The sequence below is a fragment of the Rhinatrema bivittatum genome, chromosome 4 (genome assembly GCF_901001135.1).
Source record: "Rhinatrema bivittatum chromosome 4, aRhiBiv1.1, whole genome shotgun sequence".
NCBI lineage: Eukaryota > Metazoa > Chordata > Amphibia > Gymnophiona > Rhinatrematidae > Rhinatrema > Rhinatrema bivittatum.
The window spans coordinates 150,948,743-150,973,510 of record NC_042618.1 but is presented as its reverse complement, the minus strand read 5'-3'; the positions used below and the strand labels follow the sequence as shown (position 1 = coordinate 150,973,510).

The 24,768-nt window shown below is 47.1% G+C and overlaps 1 protein-coding gene across 3 annotated transcripts in view; it reads left to right on the top strand.

Annotated features, from left to right (window-relative positions):
* Nucleotides 1–24,768, top strand: part of SLC25A21 (solute carrier family 25 member 21) — an 847,107-nt gene that overhangs the window by 591,401 nt on the left and 230,938 nt on the right. For all 3 annotated transcript variants that reach the window (XM_029598981.1, XM_029598980.1, XM_029598982.1), the window contains one exon: nucleotides 984–1,067. In XM_029598981.1, the coding sequence (XP_029454841.1) occupies nucleotides 984–1,067 (84 nt within the window). The remainder of the gene's footprint in view (nucleotides 1–983; nucleotides 1,068–24,768) is intronic.

Here is a 24,768-nt window from a genome sequence, read left to right as displayed (position 1 = left end):
TGATAAAGGGAATGGAACAGCTCCCCTATGAGGAAAGACTAAAGAGATTAGGACTTTTCAGCTTGGAGAAGAGACGGCTGAGGGGGGATATGATAGAGGTGTTTAAAATCATGAGAGGTCTAGAATGGGTTAATGTGAATCAGTTATTTACTCTTTCGGATAACAGAAAGACTAGGGGACACTCCATGAAGTTAGCATGTGGCACATTTAAAACTAATTGGAGAAAGTTCTTTTTCACTCAACGCACAATTAAACTCTGGAATTTGTTGCCAGAAGATGTGGTTAGTGCAGTTAGTGTAGCTGGGTTTAAAAAAGGATTGGATAAGTTCTTGGAGGAGAAGTTCATTACCTGCTATTAATTAAGTTGACTTGGAAAATGGCCACTGCTATTACTAGCAACAGTAGCATGGGATAGACATAGTTTTTGGGTACTCGCCAGGTTCTTATGGCCTGGATTGGCCACAGTTGGAAACAGGATGCTGGGCTTCATGTCCCTTGGTCTGACCCAGTATAGCATGTTCTTATGTTGCCTTCCAGTCCGCTCCTTTATTGGATCCGTTTGGGAGGGAACTGGGGGAGGTCCGATTGTGTTGCTGTTCGTAGGTTATAAAATCCCCTCCACCCCCCCCCCCCCCCCGCGCATACGAGTTATGGGCCACCTGAACATGCATGTGTAGATTTTAAATTCTGCTGAGCATGGCCATTGGATAAAATCAACACGTCCATGTGCTCGTGCAGAGAACCGCGAGCACATGGACGCATGTGCGTGGTTTTGAAAATCTACTCTAAAGCTACTGTGAGTGTTCAAGTATTGAAACTGCTATGAAATAGTGAAGACTTTGCAAATGGCTAGAGAGTTTCCATAGCATGTACTACAGTATGTGGAACAACATCTCAATTACTTGGTTTCTTTTATATGAAAATAGGGAATATCTGCAGTTTTAGTTTTTATTACCTGCTAATTAATTGTTTTTCTTTCCTAGATTTCAGATTCAGAGAGGAAAGACTGACCCAACCAGCTACAAGAGTTTGGGAGACTGTTTTAGGACAATTTTCCGCACAGAAGGGTAACAAAAAGTAGATTATTAAATGTTTTCTGGTATAGTTGTCAATTAGAATTATCAAGGGAAAACCAGATCAATCACTGGTATAACTATGGAACTAGGAAGAAAGCCCAAAAATGATTTTAAACATTCACAAATACAAAGCATTAATATATTGTGGCTAGGCTGATATACAAACTGCCTTGTTTTTTAGTCATTGCTTCCAACACAATTATCTGATAATGCTTTTTTTATTTTACAAATACATTTTATAAGTCCCTATTAATCCAACATGATATATAAGAAATTTTAAGCATAATTGTCCAAATCTGCAATTCAGTTCCTAAAGACCCATGAAAATAAGAAATAACTTTTCTACAAAGCGTCACAGTAATCAGGGACGGTAACTTTGAAACAGCTGTGCAGGCGCAAATGTACGCACACTTGTCGGCTCGGATCCAGAGAAACAGCCATTTTATAACATACACGCATATATGCGTACATGGTATAAATCAGGCTGAATGTGTGCACATGTGCACGCAACTTTAAGTGGACGCACACATATGTGCACAAATGCCACTTTTACCGCGTTAAGGGGGGGGGGGGGGGGTTTTAAAAAGCCAGTTAAGATTTGATGAGGTTTGGAAAGAGTAAAGATACACAAAGATGAGATTTCTACAATGCACTCTCGCCGTGGCTTGATGCCCTCTCTTCCTGGGTGAATTTGTATTCGCATCTCACGATGCAAAAAATAATGCATGTGTTATGGTGTTATCACGGACGTTAGGATCCACGATAACTCCCTAACGCATTTTGATGAATGACCCTTTGTGTTTGATGTTATGGGCACATTATGTTCTCTCTCCATACTACATAGAACACTATTCATTTATTCAATATAAATGTAACCCGTTATTTCATGAAATCAACTGGGTCCAAAGGGCACACAAAAGATTGTATAGTTTCTGGGGCTGCCTTTTCTATTTTTCTTCCCCTCTTCCTTGTCCCCAAAGTGTTGATCCTTTCTCTGGGGGTGTAAGCATACATTCCTGGCCCCAGCGGTGGTGCGCTTTACTCCAGTGGTTAACAATGCAGTAACGCTGGGTACAAATAGGTGGGATACAGTACTGAGTGTTTAACTGAAGCTTTACTGATTGTTTCAAAATTAACTCAATATCCATTCATCCAAACTTAGTAATCTTACAGCGGCAGGTTGGTCCACTTCTGTGTATGTGTTCCTAGGCTCAGGTTCCATGGATCTGGCTCTTGCTACTCAGGTTTGGCGTGTATAAGAGACCCAGCTGAAGTAGGGAAATCCTGCGATGAGGAAATCCTCTTCAATATAGAAAATTCCTACCGGAATCCAAGGTTTCCTCTTCTCTTTTCCCCAACCTGTGCCCATCCCTTAGGATGGAGATCCTTCTGTGGGTCTCCAGTGTCCTTCTTCTTCTTCCTGATATCTGTGACCCCTCAGAAGGAAAGGTTTAATGTCAGACTTCAGGACTGAGCTATTACAGCTCCAGCTCCAACTGAGGAGGGGTGGCAAGAATCTCCTCACCAACCAAAAAGGTGAGGGACATGATAGAGGTCTTTAAGATCATGAGAGTTCTTGAACGAGTAGATGTGAATCAATTATTTACACTTTCAAATAATAGAAGGACTAGAGCGCATTCCATGAAGTTAGCAAGTAGCATATTTAAGACTAATCTGAGAAAATTATTTTTCACTCAATGCACAATAAAGCTCTGGAATTTGTTGCCAGAGGATGTGGTTAGTGCAGTTAGTGTAGCTGTGTTCAAAAAAGGTTTGGATGGGTTCTTGGAGGAGAAGTCTATTAACGGCTATTAATCAAGTTTACTTAGGGAATAACCACTGCTATTAATTGCATCAGTAGCATGGGATCTTCTTAGTGTTTGGGAATTGCCAGATTCTTGTGGCCTGGTTTGGCCTCTGTTGGAAACAGGATGCTGGACTTGATGGACCCTTGGTCTGACCCAGCATGGCAATTTCTTATGTTCTTATGTTCTTAAATCTTCACTAGAGCGATTACTGTCACTGCAGCCCCTCTTTCCTTAGGATGAAGCTCACAGTTCTTCAGTGCCCGGACCCAGGGAAAAGCCATCATCTAGGGCTCCAGGTTATCACATCCAGTCAAAGCATGAAAATGGTTCAAAATCTAACCAAAATCTCTTTTCTACTCAAGGTAGCCCCCACACTGGCAGGCAGTGCATGGCAGGGATTTTCCCATAACCAAAAATCTTCACCAACTAAGGGGGATGGGCCTCACTTAGGGACAGAAAAGCTAATAGAGCTCCTTTCTTTTCAAGAGATAACTCATGAGACCACACTTTTAACTGGCCTAACCCTACCTTCTAAACAGGGATCAGTCCATCTCAGACAATCCTCAAGGGGAGGTTCTGATAGGATGGTTTCTTCCTCTCTGCTTTTATCTACAAGGGCAGGGATCTATGGCCATATAGGGGGCCCCACATATATAAGTAATAATAATAATATTGCAATAAAGGGCAATATTTAAGAATAAAGCATGCATCAGCTTTGCTGTATCTTATGAACTGTGTCACTAAAACTGTGTGGCTCTAGGTTTCATTCAGTCCAGTGATATTCATTCATAGAAAGGCACTCTGTTGAATATCAGCACAGTATGGGATGAATTTTAAAAGCCCGGTGCATGCCAAAGCCAGGAGATACATGTAGAAGCCGGGCTAGCATGCATCGCATGGACTTTAAAAGGCACCGGCGTATGCGCATATCCTCTGGTACAAAAGAGATGGGAGCATGGGCGTGGTCTGGGGATGGCATGGGCATCCCAGGATTTATGAATGAAACCAGCGCATAAATACTTATGTGCACAAGCACGCACCGTGGTCCCCTACCGCCTAACTTTTCTTCTGCTATGGATGGCGTGTAAGTATTAAAACAAACAGGCCGATACAGAACGGTGCACTCGGCCGAGCGCACCGTTTAGCCCTGTTTGACCACGTGTTTTACACGCTGTATTATTACCCCTTATACTGTAAGGGTTAATAGCGCATGGAGAATACACGGCCAACCCCCCAAACTAATAGCGCTCATCACATGCAAATGCATGTAGATGAGCCTATTAGTTATACCTGCGGGATACTGAAAGTAAACTGTGCAGCCAAACCGCACATTTTATTTTTCAGAAATTAATGCCTGCCCAAAGGCAGGCGTTAATCAGGGACAACACCAAGAAAGGTGTACAGAACAGCAGAAAAAACTGCTTTGCTGTACACCCTCCGACTTAATATCATGGCGATATTAAGTTGGAGGTCCCAAAAATAAAATATTTAAAAAACTTAAAAAAAAAAATCTGCCCGCTGGCCCACAGGTTGGAAAACGGACACTCAGTTTTGCTGGCGTCCGTTTTCCGAACCAATGGCTGTCAGCGGATTCGACAACCGAAGCCTGTAAAATTAAGGGTCGGTTGTCAGACCCGCTGACAGCTGCCGCTTCCGCTAATAAGGAAGTGCTAGGGACGTGCTAGTGTCCATAGCGCCTCCTTATAAGCACGGGACGTAATTTAAATAATCGCGCACCCACAGAGTTTATTGAATTGGCCTGAAGAAAAAAATAACTAGGCTAGTCAGTGGGGTTTTAAGGGTAGGGGCTAACAGGCTAAAAGAGCAGCTAATTAACTAGGGGGTTAGGAAGTCCTAGCTTTTACCTGGGTGAACTGGGAACGAACTGGGTAAACTGTTAATTGAATTTGCACGCGTGTCTTCTAAAATCCCCCCATTTACACGGTAGAGGCGGCATTTGCACACACACATGCACACGTCCATATAAAATTGTGTGCACATGTATACGCGTACATTACCATGCTCATAAGCGCATATGTTATAATATGGCCACATCCTTTGACGCAAGCCGGCATACGTGTGTACATGTGTGCCCACGTGGCTGTTTCAAAGTTACTGTCCCTGAGTGGTTTCATGTGGCATAACATCCAGAATGAGTTGGTCAGTCAATCTACTTTGCACAGTCACAGTCACAGACTTCTCTATAGGTAATCTAAGAACACATACCATGAAGGCACCTGAAAGAAAGTTAAAACAAAATTAATTTTTTGTAAAGAATGCTTAGTACATGTCTTGGCTTTCCTCTTCCATTTTAGGAATATTTCTGCTTTCATTTTGGTTACTAGTATATGTTAATAGGGATGTGTGAAATCTTTCAAAAAATGGCTTCACAGAATTTCATCTGATTTCTTACAAGATTCTGAAATGTTTTGTTAAATTTGATACCAGATCAAAACTTCATTGAAACTTCCTCTTTGATGAAACTGTGAATGTGATTCAATTAATTGAGAACAATAGGTGAAAATGGTCATCATATTTATCACAAAGACTAAAAAAGGGGCAGCCTACAGGAAATGGATGTGGGGTTTAGTTAGGAGCTAGAGGAGACACGTAGGAGAATAAATTAGAGAACAATTAAGAGGGGACTTTTTGTTTTACAGTTTATATGTATGTTGTAGATGTGTGGGTTATTTTGTTCTTTTTCTTTTTCAATTTTAAGTTTTATTGTTTTATAGGAGGGAGGAATGTAGGTGGTGGGGGCCTGGCAGCCATTTTCATTCAATTGCTGCGACTTTGCCATTGTCAAGGAAGTACCACTGCTTCCACCCATTCCACCAACACTGTTGCCAGTGGTGGATGGTGCTGAGGGGATATGAATTTTCTGGAGAAAACAGGCACAGAAGAAGATGCTTTATACTGTAGCGTATGCAGTTTTGTGTTTTGTTTTCAATTTCATGCGCACACATAAAGGGAGCTCTGTCTGTAAGAGGTTCTCAAAGTCCCAGTCCCTTACTAACTGTGCATTTGTCTTCAGTATGCATGTATATTTCCAATGCAAGAAAACGCATACTTTCTCTATTCATTTTATAAACATCTGTGTGTATATTTTATGTGTGAACTGTTATAGTGTGCTAACACCCAGAATTAAATGCAAATGCAGGTATTCTATAATTTATGCACAAATACTTGAAATCGCCAGTTTACCAATAACTCCACTAATTCGCCCAGTGCTTCTCCATTTCACCTAAACCCGCTAGCACTTCACTCTGAATTCCCACCAGTTCACCCAAACACTGCAAACAGTAGACAAGTCTTCCATGTTCACCGGTCAAGTAACAGGTGTCAAAGTGTACAACGCTTTCACTCCCCCCATTCTTTTTTTTTTTTTTTCTGTATTTTATTGCATTTAGGGCCTCATTTTCCAAGCCGCTCGCACGCGATAAGGGACCTTTCGCACGCGAAAAAGCCCTTATCGCGTGCGATACCAGGATGGGGGCGGAGTCTGCCCCGGAAGAGGAGGAGTCGGGGCGTCACCAGGGCCGACTCTGCGCCGACACCTCGGACAGCAAAAAGGTAGGTGCCTTTTCGCTATCTATTTCGCTCCCAATAGCTACACCTCCTATGGTGGTGCTATTGGGTGTGAAACCGGCAGCGATCGCACCGCGACGGTGCGATCCCGCCGGCTAGCGCAGGCCCGCCCCCCCGTTTCGGCCCCCCGCCCCTCATCTTCTAAAGTATCGCAGGCCTGCGATACTTTAGAAAATTAGGCCCTTAGTCAGGAATATAACAATATATATCAAATACATAAACATCAACATGTATGCAATGGAAATAAACTTTTACAACCATTCTATAAAGTTTGCATCAGCGTATTTACAATATTTTCCCACAGCAATTTTTCTAAAGTATATTCTGAGGTTTAATCCCCTCCCTCCCACCCTTCCCATCCTGGCAATGTACTACTGTCCATCAAGATCTTGCTTTGATAATCAGTATGACACCTTCTCAATATGACTTTGTGGGGTAAGTGCAAGAGCCCCTATCTTGTCCTGTTCAAGAACTACAGGTAGAAACAGTATGGATCAATAGACTGCAATGCTTTGAATTATCCTGTGCCCCCATTTTGGCATGGGAATCCACATGTTATTCTAGGCTCTCCGATTCATAAGATAATCTATTTGTCATGACGATTTCAGATGGAACAACAAACCCGCAATTAGAGTCTGATTCCCAGCTTCTATATTTTGGGGTGATAGCTCCAAGTCCTATGATATAAGGCTAGCTGATTACGCCTGGTAGCTGTTAAGTAGTCTAGATGTTGATGCTGTCGCATCAAAGTTATGACTTCTGCTACTGTAGGTAGGACCTTGGTTTTCCAGTGTCTTGCGATTAGAATTCAGGAGGCTAATCAGACCTAATGGCTGAATCTTTGTTGATCTTTGTCTAACTCCTTGACAGAGTCATTTAGTAGGGCCTCTCTGGCAGTCAATCCAATTTGAGTGTGTAAAAGGTTGTTCACCCATGCCTCCATTTCCTTCCAGAACAGCGCTACTCTGGGGCAGGACCACCAAGTGTGTAGAAACGATCCTACTGAGCCACATTCTCTCTAACAGAGGGAGGATTGCTGAGCATATATGGTGTGTAATTTCTCTGGGACTAAATACCATCTATATATGAGTTTATAACAGTTTTCCTGTAATCTCGCTGAATTGGAACATTCACTCGCCATTTTGAATATATATTCCCACTCTTTAGGATTCAAGGTCTCCCCTAAGTCTCTTTCCCACTTGGCAAGATGCAGTAGGGTAGGTTGATCAGAGCCGCAAAGCAAGCTGTAGATTTTTGAGGATATCTTAGTTAGTTTATCTGCCCCCATGCAAAAATTTTCAAAAAGGGTCTGGGTTATTTTCAGGGCTTGCGTGCGGTCCAGGGTGCTTATAAAATGTTTGACCTGTGCATACGCTAGGAAATCATGGTCATCCAACCCATATTGTTTGCTAATCTGTAGCATGGACATCAGTTCCCCTCCCTGGAAGAGGTGACCGATGTTGGTGATGCCCACTCGTTGCCAAGTGCCAAAAGAGGCTGATTGAAACCCGGCCGAGAACTGAGTGTTGTGGAAGAGGCATGACTGGTAGAAGTAGGAGAAGTTTCCGACTACCTTGACTTTCCAAGTTGCCCATACCTTTAGTGTTGTCTGGAGTGCCCAGGGGATGCAGCTAGTTGGTCTCCAGGTGTGGCGCAGCTGCCATAGCATAGCCTTAATAGGCATTACTTCCACCATTGCTTGTTCAGCTTGTGCCCACTGTTTAGGCGCATGTTGTTTGACTATGTCCACTATGGCTTTCAGCTGAGAGGCAATGTAGTAGTATTGTATATTGGGCACTCCTAGGCCTCCCGCCAGTTTAAGAAAAAACAGTGTGCGGCGTGCTATTCTGGGAGGATGGCGTCACCAGATAAAGTCAAAACTTTTTTTCTGTATTCTTCTCAGCATAGGAGGTGTCAAAAAGACCAGTAGTTTAGTGAATAAATATAGGAGTCGGGGAAGAACATTCATTTTTATGATGGTAATCCTTCCTAGCCACAAGAATGGTCACTGACGCCATTTGTCTAGGTCTCGGTCGATGGCTTTTAGGAGCGGAGTGTAATTTAAGGTACAGAGATCTTCCAATGAAGAGATTAAATAGATACCTAGGTATTTTATTGTTTTCTTTGCCCATTCTAAGGGGAAAATGCGCTTAATAGCGTGGATGTCATCACTGTTGAGGTTGATGTTGAGTAGTTCCGATTTTTCAAGGTTCACCTTGAAACCAGATACCTTGCTGAATTCAGCCATCTCACTTCGGACCCCTTCCAATGACTTTGTAGGGTCTGAGAGGGTAAACATAATGTCATCCACAAATAGTGACAGGAGGAAGTTATGACCTCCCAGCTCAATTCCTCTAATATTCTGGGATCGTCGTATGCGAGTTGCAAAAGGTTCCAGGAATATGGCGATGTTGCGTCCGTCGGTCTCAGACGGCTTCGACCCTTGTGCCTCACCTTTTTCTCTGCTCTCCCCGCTAGCCTTGGGAAGATGGCTACTGCCGCATCTGCAAGCTGCATTCTCCGGCGTCCCTGGAACGGCTATGGCAAAGCCTCACGCCAGGTTTCTCCTAAGGGCCTCCTAGAGTGCATGCGCGTACACCACCCATGTCTTTATCCACGTCATGGCGAGAACCTCGGGGGCATCCCCCTTGAGTGACATCACGCTATCCGGGTATTTAGCCTACGCATGTTTGCTAGCTCATTGAGTTAGCAAGGATCATGATATGGATCGTCTGGATTGGACTCGTCCAGTCTAAGCTGCTCTGCCGCTTCCTTGCTGCCCTGGAAGCTCTCTCTGCCCTTTGGGATATTCTCTAACCTGGGTATCCACTCCTCGGGGGCTCTCTGCTTTCTTTCAGGTGCCTTACTGGGATCAGGTACTCGCTCCTCGAAGGCCTGCTCTCCCTGCCTCGGTGCCTGTTACCATCTACTTCTGCCTGGTGGAATCATCAACCTTACAGCTACCATCTAGTGAGTAATTCTAATTCTCGGTCTGTCTCATCTACAGCTCTGCCGTGCTGGGAAACCATCACCTGGATATCCCTATACCATCTTGGTGAGACGGGTCCCCTCTGCCGAGGGTCCCTGAACTGCTACCTCTGGATCACCTCACTACTGCCACCTTTGGTGGTATACATCAGCTGTACAATAAAAGACATAACTCTGTGTTTGTGCATCCTGAGTCTAGCCCAGTACTGTGGCTCCCTGCGGGGCTCCTCCCCGTGGGCATGGTCATCTGCCACAGTACCCAAGAATTCACTCAAACCATAACAGGCAAAGAGCAGAGGTGACAAGGGGCACCCCTGTCTGGTGCCTCTCTCAATCTGGAAACAGGGCCTGTACCGTCCATTCACTTTCATTGTTGCTTTTGGTGAGGTGTATAACTGGCGGATCCATTGGAGAAAAAACTTTCCAAATTTCATTGCTTCCAGGGTCTGGAATAGAAAGGGCCAGTGTTTCAGGTCAAAAGCTTTTTCTACATCTATAGCCAATAATACTGCCGGGATTTCTTCTCGTTTTGCCCACCACATTAGGTCTAGTATCTTGCGGACATTATCTGCAGCCATGCGTTGGGGGATAAATCCCACCTGATCATTGCAGAGTAACCCTGGCAAATGCTTATTGTTACGACTGTACCTCTCTGGCGACTCCTCCTGCGGTTGATGGACATTTGGCTGCCGCAGCGTCTGCCTGCCGTCCTCTCCGGCGTCCCCGGTCCGGCTTGGGTGCTGCCTCCTGCCATGCTGTCCAGCTGCCTTAGGGCGCACGCGCCGCGCAGCCCTGCTTCAAATACTTTCTTTGGCGCGAACCCAGGGATGTCCCCCTGTGATGACGTCACGCATCCTGGATACAAATAGCCTACACTACTGCTAGCTAATCGAGTTAGCAAGGTCAGGTATTCATACTGGAACTCCTTACGGATGGGATTCGCTCTCCATACCTAGCTACTCTGCCTCTCCATTATTGGACTTACTCTATTTGGGGTACCTGCTCCTCGGGGGCCTCTCTCTTCTCTTTCAGGTCGCTGTCTGGAACCAGTACTCACTCCTCGAGGGCCCATGTTCCCGGGCTTGCTGCCTGGACTTCACTTCTGTCTGGAAGATACCGCTGCCTACACCATCAGTGAGTTACTATCTACTTCTCTCAAAGCTGTTCCCTGGAACCAGGTACTCGCTCCTTGAGGGCCTGCCACTATTCCAGCTCCTGTGATTCCTACCGAGAAAATCCGCTGTGTGAGTACTCAACCAACGAGGCTCTATTCCAGAACCCTGCATATACTTCATTGTACTCACTATCTCAGTTTCTCTTCACTACAGCACAGCCATTGTGGGATCGCTGTTCCAGAGCCTGAGGGACTACAAGCCCAGCTGGGCTTCATCTCTGCTCACTACTGCCACCTCTGGTGGCTCCTCAATACTGTTAATAAAAGATCTATCTGTGTTGTGTGTCCTAAGCTGAGCCTGACCTGTGGCTCCTCACGGGACTTTCCCCCCCGTGGGCGTGGTCAGCAGCCACAGTGTCCAAGGGTCCACCCAAAACCTTACAAACAATAACACTTATTTAGCCTCACAGCCAGTATGCAGGCCAATATTTTAAAATCTTGATTAATTAGTGATATAGGTCTATATGACCCACAAATCGAGGGGTTTCTACCCGGTTTAGGGATAATGGTTATGCCAGCAACATTGGATTGGGCTTGAAAAGAACCCCTTTCTCGAATATGATTGAAGAGGTCCACCAAATGGTCCACCAGTGTATCTGTTGCCAGAGGATGTGGTTAGTGCAGTTAGTATAGCTGTGTTTAAAAAAGGATTGGATAAGTTCTTGGAGGAGAAGTCCATTACCTGCTATTAAGTTCACTTAGAAAATAGCCACTGCCATTAGCAATGGTAACATGGAATAGACTTAGTTTTTGGGTAATTGCCAGGTTCTTATGGCCTGGATTGGCCACTGTTGGAAACAGGATGCTGGGCTTGATGGACCCTTGGTCTGACCCAGTATGGCATTTTTCTTATGTTCTTATGTATTCACTCGACAGTCCATCCAATCCAGGAGATTTTCCATTCTTTAAAGTCTGTATAACCCCATCTTACTTCTGCGGCAGTGATCGGGGAGTCTAAGGACGACTACTGTTCTACTGTCAGGGAAGGGAGCTGCACAGATGCCAAGTATGTTGTAATATCAAGATCCAAAATGTCCGCATCCTTGCTTTATAATTTAGCATAGAAGTCCACAAAGCTTTTTCTTATCTCAACTGGGTCAGTTGTGATGTTGCCCCTCAAATCCTTTATCTTAAGTATCATACTTTGAAGTGATCTCGTTTTGAGTTGGCGTGCTAATATTTTGCCCACTTTATCACCACCTTCGAAGTAAGTTTGTTTGGATTTTTCCAACTGGTATGCTGTCTTCTCCTGCAGCTCCATCGCGGCTTTTGTAAAAGAGAACTGCTGGAGCTTGCCAGATTTTTTTTTCGCTGACATCGAGCTGTAGATGTGACCTCCGGGAGAGTGGCTGGTGGTATATGTGAGTTTTTAAGCTGTTAAATCAGACTTTCGGGATGAGGTGTAATCGGGAGCTTCAGCTGTGTGCAGCCATCTTGTTTCATGGCGAAACAACGCCCCCACTCCCCCTATCTTCAGTAAGGATCTGTTACAGAGCAACTGAGGGCTGTTCTCTGCTGAAGGAGATTCAGCAGAACTGGAAGGCAGCAAATCTTAGCCTGCCTGCTGCCTCTAAATGTTTACCACTTGGGCACAAACATAATGGGTGTTATGTTCGTGGACCCTTGGGCTGGTTAGGACAGAGGATGAAGTGCTGTAGAAGTCCACAGCAATTGTCCCAACCAGGAGGCGGTTCGGAAGTTCGAAGCAGGCTGAGGCCCAGGACTTATGGTGGAGCCCTATGCGACCAAGGACTCGGTACCCCGTGGGCGGACAGACGAAGTGGGGACCTGATGATTGGAGAGTCTTCACCCTGGAAACCAGCGCTCCCCCGGGAGAAGCCCTTAGGAGCCTGGTCGCTGGGACTTTAGGAGATTCACCCTGGAAGCTGAAGTCCCCCCAGGAGGAGCCCGTAGGGACCCGGCCGCTGGGACTTAGGTGACACCTGAAGGTGAGGGTGATCCAGATGCAGGCGCCTCCTGCAGGTCGTGGTTCCGGACAGCTGGCGCCTCCAGCAGGTCGTAGGTAATCCAGAAGTCGGTCCCGGAGTCGAAGTCCAAGAGCGGTCCGCAGCCAGTCCAGGGGTCGGTATCCAGAGAGAGGTCCACAGCCAGTCCACGGGTCGAAGCCAGAGAGCAGTCCACAGCCAGTCCAAGGGGTCAGAGCCAGAGCACGGTCCAAAGCCAGTCCAAGAGGTCGGAGCCAGAAGAATCAACAGCAAGGGGAGCAGGCAGAAGCGGGACGAAGACAATCAGGAACGCAGCAACCACAGGCAAAACCCAGGAACCTTGTTGCAAGGCAAAGAAGAGAGGCTAGTTGCAGGGTACTTGTACCCTGAGGGCGTCTGACGTCATCATTGGTTCAGCTGATGATTTTCCCGCGCTGGCCCCTTTAAGGGGAGCTCCTCCCCGCGCGCATCAGGGGGCGGGGCCATCTGCGCTGAGTCGTCAGCATCTCTCCCGAGGAGGGAGAGACGCGCTGGAGGGCCTGCAGGCCCGAAGACGTCCTGAAACGGCCCGGGCCGCCCCCGAGGTAGGTGGAGGGACCGGGGCACGGCCTGGGACTGTAACAATGGGTGCCTGTTGACAAATCCAGGGCTGAAAAGTAAAGTATACATGTATATTTCTTACAAAATAGCAATTACAATGTGTACTTCTGAACCTCGTCCTGGAATGTCCCTAGTCTGCTGCTTTTTTCCTAGGTAAAATGTACTCACCTGTATGGAAATATGTGTGTACTGTCAGCCTTTATTAAATTTACATATACGTTCTTGTGTGCATCCTACTTCCATGCATATATACTATTTTTATGTACAGAACTCCTTTGAAAATTCACTCAAGGGAGTGGCAAGTAGCCTTACCAGTGTGAACTGCCAGAGAAGGATTCTCAGAGGAGAAATCACTGGATTGATAAGGATCTCAATCTGGTGCCGGGAAAGTATGCTGCATTTGTCAAGAGGAAAAGGAGAAATCTTCAGCTTGATTCAGGTATCAAAAGCTGGGGATATCTCTAAAGAGTATCCTTACAAGATTTAGGAGTCAGAAGAATCACCTGTTGCTGATGAACTGCATTTCTTTAATTGTTTGGATTTTTTAGTCTGTTCTGGATGCAATACACTGGAATGTTGTTTTGGGCCAATTGATCCCCCTTCATCAATTGTTCAGTAAATGTAATTTAATTTTGGAACAGCTGCCTGATAGGGACCAGGAAGCACCTGCCCCCAGGGGGCGGAGCACAGGAGGAGACATAGGCTTGGATGAGCTTCACCACTGGAAGCCCGAGGTCACCCCCGGGTGGAGCCCATAGGGACCCGGGCCACTTGGACTTAGGTGGGCCTCGCAGGGTCTCCTGAAGAGGTAGTAGAGAGGCGTGCCCACGATCAGCAAGGGAGCGTGGTCGGACTTCACGCTGTTGGCCTGGAGAGGCAAGGAAGGTCCAAACAGCTTAGGCAATGACAAGGCAAGGGACAAAGCCAGAATCAGGAGACGTGGTCAATGGTAGCCGAGGTCAGAATCCGAGGATCAATCCAAGGAGTAGTCAATGAGGCAGAGGTCAGGTTCCGGAGGTCAGACGAGGTCACAAGGCAGACAGAGGTCAGGATGCAGGGAGCAGACAGGAAGGTCAAGGAAAAGGCCGAGGTCAGTACCAGAGAGACAGTCCGAGGGTACTACCTGGGAAGACGAACAGACGCAGGAACAGTAGGACAATGGAACAAGGCTGGAACAGTAGGATCCTGGAACAAGGCTGGAACAAGACTGGAACAAGACTGTGAACGCAGAGGCAACTAGCACACAATACAATGCCGACTCGATTGCCAAGGCAAGGAAGTGCAGGCAGGGACTTCCTGATATAGTTCCATCAATCAGGGTGCGCCGCGGAGCTAGGACCCGCCTCTGGCCCTACAAGAGGCCGGGCGGTCCGCATGCGCGTGCGTAGGGCCGTGGCCGATGCCATTGGAGACGCCGTACTCCGGCGTGAGGCCTGGTGCGCAGTGGAAGGCTCGGCGACCGCTACCATGGGACGCCAAGGCCTAGCGGAGCTCGCGGCTGCTGCTGAGGATACTGACCCGTGACATGCAGAGGACTTAACAAGGTGAGCAGGCCCATGCGCGGGCCGGGCGCGGAAAGGGCGCTCAACAGTGACTTTGCCATTACTCTGTGGACCCTGAAACTATTGCTTCTCCTCACCAAAGAACTCCAAGTGCTGCAGCTCATACCCTACAGTACTCAAATATACCCCTACATTGTAGAAGAGAAGGACAAGAGGCTTATACTCGGTGTCGCTATTTCAGTGAGATACAAAAACACTTCCATGATATAATGACCTCAAAAAAATTTTTCTTTCAAATTATATTTGAATTATATGCAAAATATCATTTTGGAGGTGAAATTTATCTAAAGTGATTCCTCTCTTATTTTGACTGAATGATTTCCACAATAACACATGATGGAATCTTTTCTTGAATTAATTGATAATTATGGATTCTTGAGATGGCGGTCTTAATCTATATTGAAGATTTTGACACATTAAACTCAGCAACATGGGACTGAATGCCAAGCATGTTTCTTTCTCTGGCCAAGCAAATAATAAAATTCATGAAAGAGAAAAGAAAGTGTTATGCTGAGTGTTGTGAGATCAGCCACATACTTGATCAAACACTCACTACTGTCTCAAGTGTATCCAATGGATAAAGCTTATGAAGAGTTAGTGGTTGTGCTAAAAGCACATTTCTGACCCTGGCTTTCCAAAATTAACCAAAGATTTAAATTCAACAAGAATAAACAATGCTCTGACTGACATTTTTGCAAAACATTAGAGCCCAGCTTACAAATCTATCTTTAATACAGTATTTGTGTGCATAGGTGGACATGTGAAGAATAATATCTTATAAACTGTATAGCAGGAGCTGCACAGTTTATAAAATACTGCATATTTCTCCTCTGAAAGTATACATGTATATTTCAGTAAACGCATATATCTCCAATGCAATAAAATGAATATTTTCTTTATCTATTTTACAAACATATATACATGTATTTTATACACAAAGTAATTGTGACACTGAGGGGTCAATATTCAAAGTCATTTAGATAGATAGCTCACATGTTATCCATATAAATGGCAAGTTTTAAATATTGAGCTGCTGGATAAGTCATTTTCCAGCTAAAATCTAACCAGATAAAAATGTGGAATTCCAAGGATGTTTCAAGAAGGAGTTATGTTAGCCGGCTAACTTAGCGATTTTTAACTATAATTGGCTAAATTATCCAGCCAGGTGTGGACAGATAATCTGCCACTTAACCAGATGCCTTCAAAAGATAGCTGGTTAAGCAGCACTTGTATGGTAAACCCACCCCCTAAAACCGTGGGTTTTCTAGCCTGATTCCTACCGCCATCACCACTGATCCTTCAAATTCCTACTGCTAGAACCTCCCCCAACCATTCCAACATGAAAAGATCCCTAATAATGCTGCCTGTGTTCCCCACCATTCCCCCTGCTTCCCTGGAGAATTAAAAAAAAATATGGGCTCCTTGGCTCTCCCTCCCACCTGCCTCCTTCCTACCCCCAAGCCCTCCTCCTCACCCAGTACCTCAATTGGGGCTCTGCCTGCAGGCCTGGTATCATTGTAGTAGCCGCTGAACAGTTGCACTTATAGCTTACATTTCCAGCATTGCTGTTCAGAGCTATGTGTTACGCCCGTCGGTCGCAGATGGCTGCGACCTTTGTTGCTCACCTCCTTTTTCGCAGCTTTGACTCTGTGGGAAAGACTTGCGGCCTCTGCCAGATACCAGCAGCCTGCCCACCGTTCCCGGGCCTCCCTGGACGCCATGGACACTGCCAACCACCAGCTTGCCCTCGAAATTACCTAGGCGCGCACGCACAGGCCAGTATTAAGCACGTCATGGTGGGAACCTCGGGGGCATCCCCTCCGGATGACGTCAGTCTTCCAGGATATTTAAACTGACTGGCCCTGCCTACCGACGACTTGGCAACGAGTTCCCTCATTGTTGAATCCGCTTCGCTGCTACAGACCTCCTGTTCCAGTTCCTGCTCCTTTGGCGTGAGACGCTCTGGGTACCCGCTCCTCGGGTGGATGTCTGGCTATCCACTCCTAGGAGGACCTATTGCCTTGGACTATCTTCACTTCATTTCCCAGGACTCCCCTGGAACCTCTACTACTGTGAGTACCTCTGCTGTACGGACCACTACCGTACCATCCTTGTGTGGAATTCTCATCGTTGTACCCCACGCTGCGGACCACTACCGTGACATCTCTAGTGAAGAATCCTCCTCGGTGTACCCCGCACTGCGGACCACTACCGTGATATCTCTAGTGAGGAGCTTCACCGGTGTATCCCGCTCTGCAGATCATTGCCGCATCTTCTACAGAGGTATTCCCTTTGGGTATACCCCACCGCACAGACTCTGGGACTTTCTCCTACATTTCCCGCTTCACGGGCAGTGCCTCTCTACTCTCTAATAAAGACTCTATTACTCAGCTGGGTCTGACGTCTGCTGAGACCGTGCCTCCCGACGGTGATGCTCACAGGGCTCCTCCCTGTGGACAGTACCATCTCTCACCTCATTCCAGGGCCCACATACCTACTAATCCTAACAGATTGCCAAGTCCATGGACCTGGCACAGGTCTCGGAAATTCAGGCCATCCCTGGCCTGACCCAGCAAATTACAGAGCAGCAATAGGTTTTAGAGACTTTGGCTAACTCCATTAATCAATTGAGTAATCGCCTGGACTCCGTCCCAACACCTGTCAAGTCAAGCCCTACTTCACAGGCGTCACCGTTCAGGCCTCCAGTGCCCTTGCCGGAACCCCTTCATTTTGCAGGTGACCCCTTGTGTTGTAGGGGCTTCTTGAACCAGTGCAGCATGTACTTTTCTCTACAACCTGCATATTTGTCCGACGTAGTTTCCAAAACTACGTATATCTTGTCCCTTCTGGATGGAAAAGCCTTGGCCTGGACGTCACCTCTCTGGAAGTGAACAGATCCGATCCTCAATGACTTGCCGGGCTTCCTTGCCCTATTTCACTCCGTATTTGATGGCCCCGGTTGCAAGACCATCGCCAGATCTACACTCCTGCATGTGCAACAAGGTGCCAGGTCACTGACCGATTATGTCATCGAGTTTAGGACTCTCTCCTCAGAATTACACTGGGATTTGGGCTGCTTGTGTGCCATATTCCTGGAAGGTCTAAGTTCACGCATCAAGGACGAATTAGCAGCACAAGAACTCTCTGAGGCATTGGATTCTCTCATTGACCTCGCCGGTCACATTGATCGCCAACTGCGTGAATGATCACACAAGGCTAGGGGATCCAAGAGGATGTCTTCAGGTGTTCCACGCATTCGCCCAACACCATCCACCCAGACCACTCCTACACCAAACACCGAGGAGGAGGAACCGATGTAAATGGGTCACAGCCATCTATCCACAAAGGAGAAGTGCCGCTGGCAAAGATCAGGTCTTTGCCTGTATTGTGGCCAACATGCGGTACCTTCCTGTCCACTCTGTCCGGGAAACTCCCAGGCCTAGGATCTGCTGGAGGACTCCTCTTAGGCCTGACCGCACTCTCTCCTCCCCTGACACTGCCAGTCTCAATCACTGGTGGACTCCGGGGCCGGTGGAAATTTTATACTCAGACAACTCGTGGAACACCTTTGGATCCCCACCATCCGGGCTCTTGTGCCATTGCTACTTTCTTCTGTTCATGGCGAACCATTACCAGGCGAAGTCACCTTCTCCATGGTCTCCATCCAACTTCGCACCGGGTCACTGCACATGGAGACCATTTCTTTCTTGATCCTGGATAAACTATACACCCTGTGGTTCTCTGACTGCCATGGTTACAACTGCACACACCACAATTCGATTGGGGCACTCTATAATTGTCCCACTAGGGCAACTCCTGCCATGGAAAGTGCTTGGAGGTCGTGTCCCTGATGCCTTGCCTAGCTACAACAACCTCCATTCCGGGTCTTCCGCTGCAGTACTCCTCTTTAAAAAACGTGTTCTACAAGAAAGCCGTGGACACTTTACTGCCTCACCGCTCATTTGATTGCGCTATAAACTTATTACCCAACACAGAGCCTCCCCGAGGAAGGGTATACCCACTTTCTCTGACTGAGACAAAGGCCATGTCTGAATACATACAAGAGAATTTGGTGAAAGGCTTCATTCAGCCTTTTAAGTCTCCCGCTGGAGCCGGTTTCTTTTTTGTGGGAAAAAAGGATGGCTCCCTCCAGCCGTGCATAGATTACCGTGTCTTAAATGAGATTACCCAGAAGGATTGTTACCCCCTGGCATTTATTCTTTTTGACAGACTTCAAAGAGCCAAGATTTTTACCAAATTGGACCTCAGAGGAGCCCATAATTTGGTCAGGATACGCCGGGGCAATGAATGGAAAACCGCATTTAACACCCGTGACTGCCATTTTGAATATTTGGTAATGCCGTTTGACCTTTGCAATGCTCCAGCGGTATTTCAGAATATGATGAACAAAAGTTTCAGAGACATGCTCTACAGTTGTGTCATGGTTTATCTGGACGACATCCTGGTATTTTCGCAAGACCTTCACAGCCACCACTTGGACGTCACCAACATTCTACAATGCTTAAGGGATAACCAGCTATATGCCAAGCTGGAGAAATGCCCCTTTCACCAGGAATCTGTCCCTTTTCTGGGCTATGTGGTCTCAAGCCAGGGGTTCCAGATCGATCCACATAAGACCAAGAGTATTCGAGATTGGCTTCAACCAATGGGTCTTAAGGCGCTTCGAAGATTCCTTGGTTTTACTAACTACTACAGGTTGTTCATCCAGCATTATTCTATGCTGACCGCCACACTCACAGCTATGACTTGAAAGGGAGCCAATCCCTCCCAGTGGTCATCTGAAGCCGTGGCCACCTTCCAGGAACTCAAGGAAGTATTCCTCCAGGAACCATGTTTACGTCTCCCAGATCCCCGACGACCCTTCATCGTCGAAGTGGACACTTCGGAAGTCGGGGTTGGTATAGTCCTCAGCCAGCACTCAGCCAATCACACCTTTCACCCTTGCTCATTCTTTTCCTGACACTTCTTCCCAGCAGAGCATAATTATGGAATTGGGGACAAGGAATTACTGGTGATTAATCTGGCCTTTGAGGAATGGCGTCCCTGGTTCAAGGGAGCACAATACCAAATCATGGTATATACTGACCACAAGAACCTCAAGTACTTACACCATGCTCAATGCCTGAATCATAGGCAGGCCCGCTGGTCTCTTTTTTTAACCCAGTTCAGTTTCCTCATGAGGTACCAGCTAGCCAACAAGAACACCCAAGCCGATGCACTCTCCCATTCGATCACCATGGAAAATGTCCCAGATGTCCCACGGCATATCATCAATCCTACGAAAGTCCTCCTCTCTGCCACACAGTGCCATCTGGGAAGACGGTGGTTCCCCGACCACTCAGAAGGAAAATTCTCAGCTGGGCACATGATTCCTTGCTCGCAGGCCACCCCGACAAGCTAGAACTCTTTCCACTCTTCAAGGATTCTACTGTTGGCCCACCATGAAAAAAGATGCTCAAGCATACGTAGAATCATGCCCCACTTGTGCCCGACAGAAATCTCAGGCAGGTTGCCCTTGGGGGCTCCTTCAACCTCTTCCTGCACCTAGTGAGCCATGGTCACATATAGCCACAGATTTCATTTTGGATTTACCCCCATCCAGTGGCAACAACACCATTTGGGTCACCGTAGATCACTTTTCAAAGATAGCTCACTTTGGCCCCGGAGTTAGCAAAATTGTTCATTCGCCACATTTTTCGTCTACATGGACTCCCAAGACACATACTCTCGGATCGAGGGGTCCAATTTACAGCAAAATTCTGGAGATCATTATGCAAGAAATTCAACATATCCCTGGACCTCACATCAGCCTACCATCCGCAGGCCAATGGATAGACAGAGAGGACAAACCGTACTCTAGAGCAGTTTCTCCAGCCATATGTGAACTCTCGGCAGAATGACTGGTCCGACTTACTACCCTGGACCGAGTTTGCCTTAAACTCCCACCAGTCTGCTTCTACTGAGTCTTCGCCCTTCCAAATAGTATACGGATGCCAGCCTCTGCCTTCTCTTCCAGTACCCCTGTCTGTGTCGTCTCCGGCAGCACAGGCCTCAGCACAAGAATTACACCAACTTTGGGAACACACAAAATAACTTCTATAGCAAGCTGGTCAAAAGGAAAAGAAGTTCTACGATGCCCATCATCGGGCAGCTCCTCAGTTGAACCCTGGAGATAAAGTGTGGCTCAGCACCCGCTTTATTCGTTTGAAATTACCCTCAGCTCGCTTCGCTCCCAGATACATCGGGCCTTTCCCCGTACTTCGCCAGCTGGGTCCGGTCACATATAGACTTCATCTACCCACATCACTTAAGATCCACAACGCCTTCCACATCTCGCTATTAAAGCCGCTCATCCTGTCTCTAAGAAACCACCTGAACCTCAACCTCTGGCTGCTGAAGAGGATATAACATATCAGGCTGAGGACATCTAGGACATGAGGAAGCACGGAAGGCGTTGGGAGTATCTGATCTCGTGGGAAGGATTTGGCCCTGAAGAGAAAAGCTGGGAGCCTGCAGTCAATATCTTTGATAAAGAACTGATCAAACAGTTCCATATTTCTCACCCAAGAAAACCAAAGCCCCCGGGGAGAGGCCCTAAGGAGGGGGGGTACTTTTACGCCCGTTGGTCACAGATGGCTGCGACCTCTGTTGCTCACCTCCTTTTTTGCAGCTTTGACTCCGTGGGGAAGACTTGCGGCCTCCGCCAGCTACCACCGGCCTGCCCACCATTCCCGGGCCTCCCTGGACGCCACGGACACTGCCAACTGCCATCTTGCCCTTGGAATTCCCTAGGCATGTGCGCTTGCGCACAGGCCAGTATTAAGCACATCATGACGGGATCCTCGGGGGCGTCCCCTCCGGGTGATGTCAGTCTTCCAGGATATTTAAACTGACTGGCCCTGCCTACCGATGACTTGGCAACGAGTTCCCTCATTGCTGAATCTGCTTCGCTGCTACGGTCCTCCCGTTCGATTCCTGCTCCTTTGACGTGAGACAATCTGAGTACCCACTCCTCGGGGGCCCTTCCTCGTCTCTGGCTGTCCGCTCCTCGGAGGGCCTATTGCCTTGGACTATCTTCACTTCGTTTCCCAGGACTCCCCTGGAACCTCTACCACTGTGAGTACCTCTGCTCTACGGACTACTACCGTACCATCCTTGTGTGGAATCCTCATCAGTGTACCCTGCGCTGTGGACCACTACCATGACATCTCTTGCGAGGAACGTCATCGGTGTACCTTGCACTGTGGATCACTACCATGATATCTCTAGTGAGGAGCTTCACCGGTGTACCCCGCTCTGTGGATCATTGCCGCATCTTCTACAGAGGTATTCCCCTTGGGCATACCCCACCGCACAGACTCTGGGACTTTCTCCTACACTCCCTGCTTCATGGGCAGTGCTTCTCTATTCTCTAATAAAGACTCTATTCCACAGCTGTGTCTGACATCTGCTGAAACCTCGCCTCCCGACGGTGAGGCTCACAGGGCTCCTCACTGTGGGCAGTACCATCTCTCACCTCGGCCCAGGGCCCACATACCTACTAATCCTAACACTATGCTGGAAGTGCCTGACATCGCATCCTACTGTGATCCTGGGCCTGCAAATAGGGACTCAATTGAGGTACTGGATGGGGGGTATGGGTGCTTGGAGGAAGAAGAGGGGGAGTAGCATTCTATATTTGGCAAATTTTAAGTGGGGTCACGCATGTCCGTGCAAATCCCACTTCTACTGCATAAATTGAGGTATTTTAAAAGGGATGCACGCTGATGCCATTCCCAGTTTACCAGTTCCTCCCCAGTTCACCAAGTTAAGAGATATGTCCTCTAAACCCCCAAATTTGCTAGCCTTCATTCCCCCCTGTTAGTCCCAACCCTTAAAACCCCTCAGATCTGCCTAGTTTTCTTTAAATTTTCATTTACACAGCATTTATAGCAGAAGTAAGCTATCGCGGCAGGATGCCTTGGCATGCGCCGAATCACAGTATTTTTTAAAACTTTTGAGATGTACGTATGCATGATCCCCTCTTGCCATGATGCAGCATCGTAGGTAGAGTCATGAGACCAATGCCAACTGTGAATGAGCGAGTCTTGGCACAGCCAGACTATGACAGAGTCCAAAAATCTATACAAAGACCAGGCAAGGACAAGTCTGACAGCTTGAGGCTACGCTGATGGTTTGAGACAAGGCTGAGGGCTGAAGCAGAGCTGAAGACTGCAGCGGAGCCACAGGTGAAGACTGAAGAAAAGCTGAAGGCTGAGAAGACGGAACCAGGCAGAAGCTGAAGACGAGAACAAGGCTGGAACCGAAGGCAGGAACCAGGCTGACACAGAAGGCAGGAACCAGGCTGGAGCTGAAGACAGGCTGACAATGAAGGCAGGAATTAAGCTGGAGCTGATGGCAGGAACCAGGTTGAAGAGCTTGAGCAAGACAGAAGACTGGAACCAGGAGAAGCAGAAACCACGTAATCTTGCTGAGACAAAGAATCCAAGTCCAGGCAGGCTAAGTAGTCTTGAGCTTGTGACATCATCACTGGGGCAGGTACCCGACCCTCCCACCAATGTGCGCCGGATCGTGTGTACCGATGCGCAAGCATGCGCTAAGCGTCTTTTCGCCAGATCCTAGTATCTCATGCATCAGAGCGTCCAACGGCATCTCCCTGCCGCATAGTGAATGTCCGCCGCTGAGGAATCTGGGAAGGCAGCTGGATTCTAACACAGGAGATACGCACGTATCTCGGCGTCTTTTAAAATTTGCTCTGCTCACACAAGCCTGACTTCTTCGCGCATCCCCTAATTAATGCACACATCAGGCTTTTAAAATTCACTTCATATTCTGCAAAGCTGTTCAGTCAATACACAAAACTAAATGATGGTTATTTATTTATTGATTAATTGATTGATTTAAAATGTTTAGATACTGCACTTTCAAACAGGATGGATCAGGACAGTTTACTATATCACATTCACAATCAGGCCGATTCAGTAAAGTCCGCGGGAGAGTGGATGAACGCCCGCTCTCCCGGTGTGCGCACCGGCCACTCGCCGGTGCGTGCGATTCAGTATGCAAATTAGGTGGTGCGGTAGAAACAGGCAAAAGGAGGCGCTAGGGACACTAGCGCATCCATAGCGCCTCCTTTTAGCCCAGAGCGGCAGCTGTCAGCGGGTTTGACAGCCGATGCTCAATTTTGCCAGCATCTGTTCTCGAGCCCGCTGATAGCCACGGATTCGGAAACCAGATGCCGGCAAAATTGAGCGTTCGGTTTTCGGCCCGACAGCGGCCGGCCCATTTTAAATTTTTTTTTTCTTTTTTTTTAAACTTTTTTTACACTTCTGTACCTCCGACTTAATATCGCCATGATATTAAGTCGGAGGGTGCACAGAAAAGCAGTTTTTACTGCTTTTCTGTGCACTTTCCCGGTGCCGGCAGAAACTAGCGCCTACCTTTGGCTAGGCGCTAATTTCTTAAAAGTAAAATGTGCAGCTTGGCTGCACATTTTACTTACTGTATCACGCGGGCATACCTAATAGGGCCCTCAACATGCATTTGCATGTTCAGAGCGCTATTAGGTGCCACGGGTTGGACGCACGTTTTCCTCCCCTTACTGAATAAGGGGTAAGGGAAAACACGTGTCCAAGGGCAGGTTAACAGTGTGCTCCGTCGGAGCGCACTGTACTGTATCGGCCTGAATGTTACATAAAAGTTAACATAATACATAAAATAGTAATTAAAAGAAAAATGAATAAAAGCAAATCTGCAATATTACAAAAGACATGCCTCAAAATAAGATTGATGATAAAATGTAAGTTATTAACCTGTAATATCAAAAACTTTTTTAAAGAGGTAGGTTTTTAGATTTTTTTTAAACTCTTTAATATCTGATGTTAGGCGGAGGGAGTCAGGTAAAGCATTCCAAAGGTCGGTCCAGCTTATCCTCATATTCAGTTCCTTAATTCAAACACATTTATAGACCGCCATATTTTAACTTCCTTACAAAAGCTATGGAAA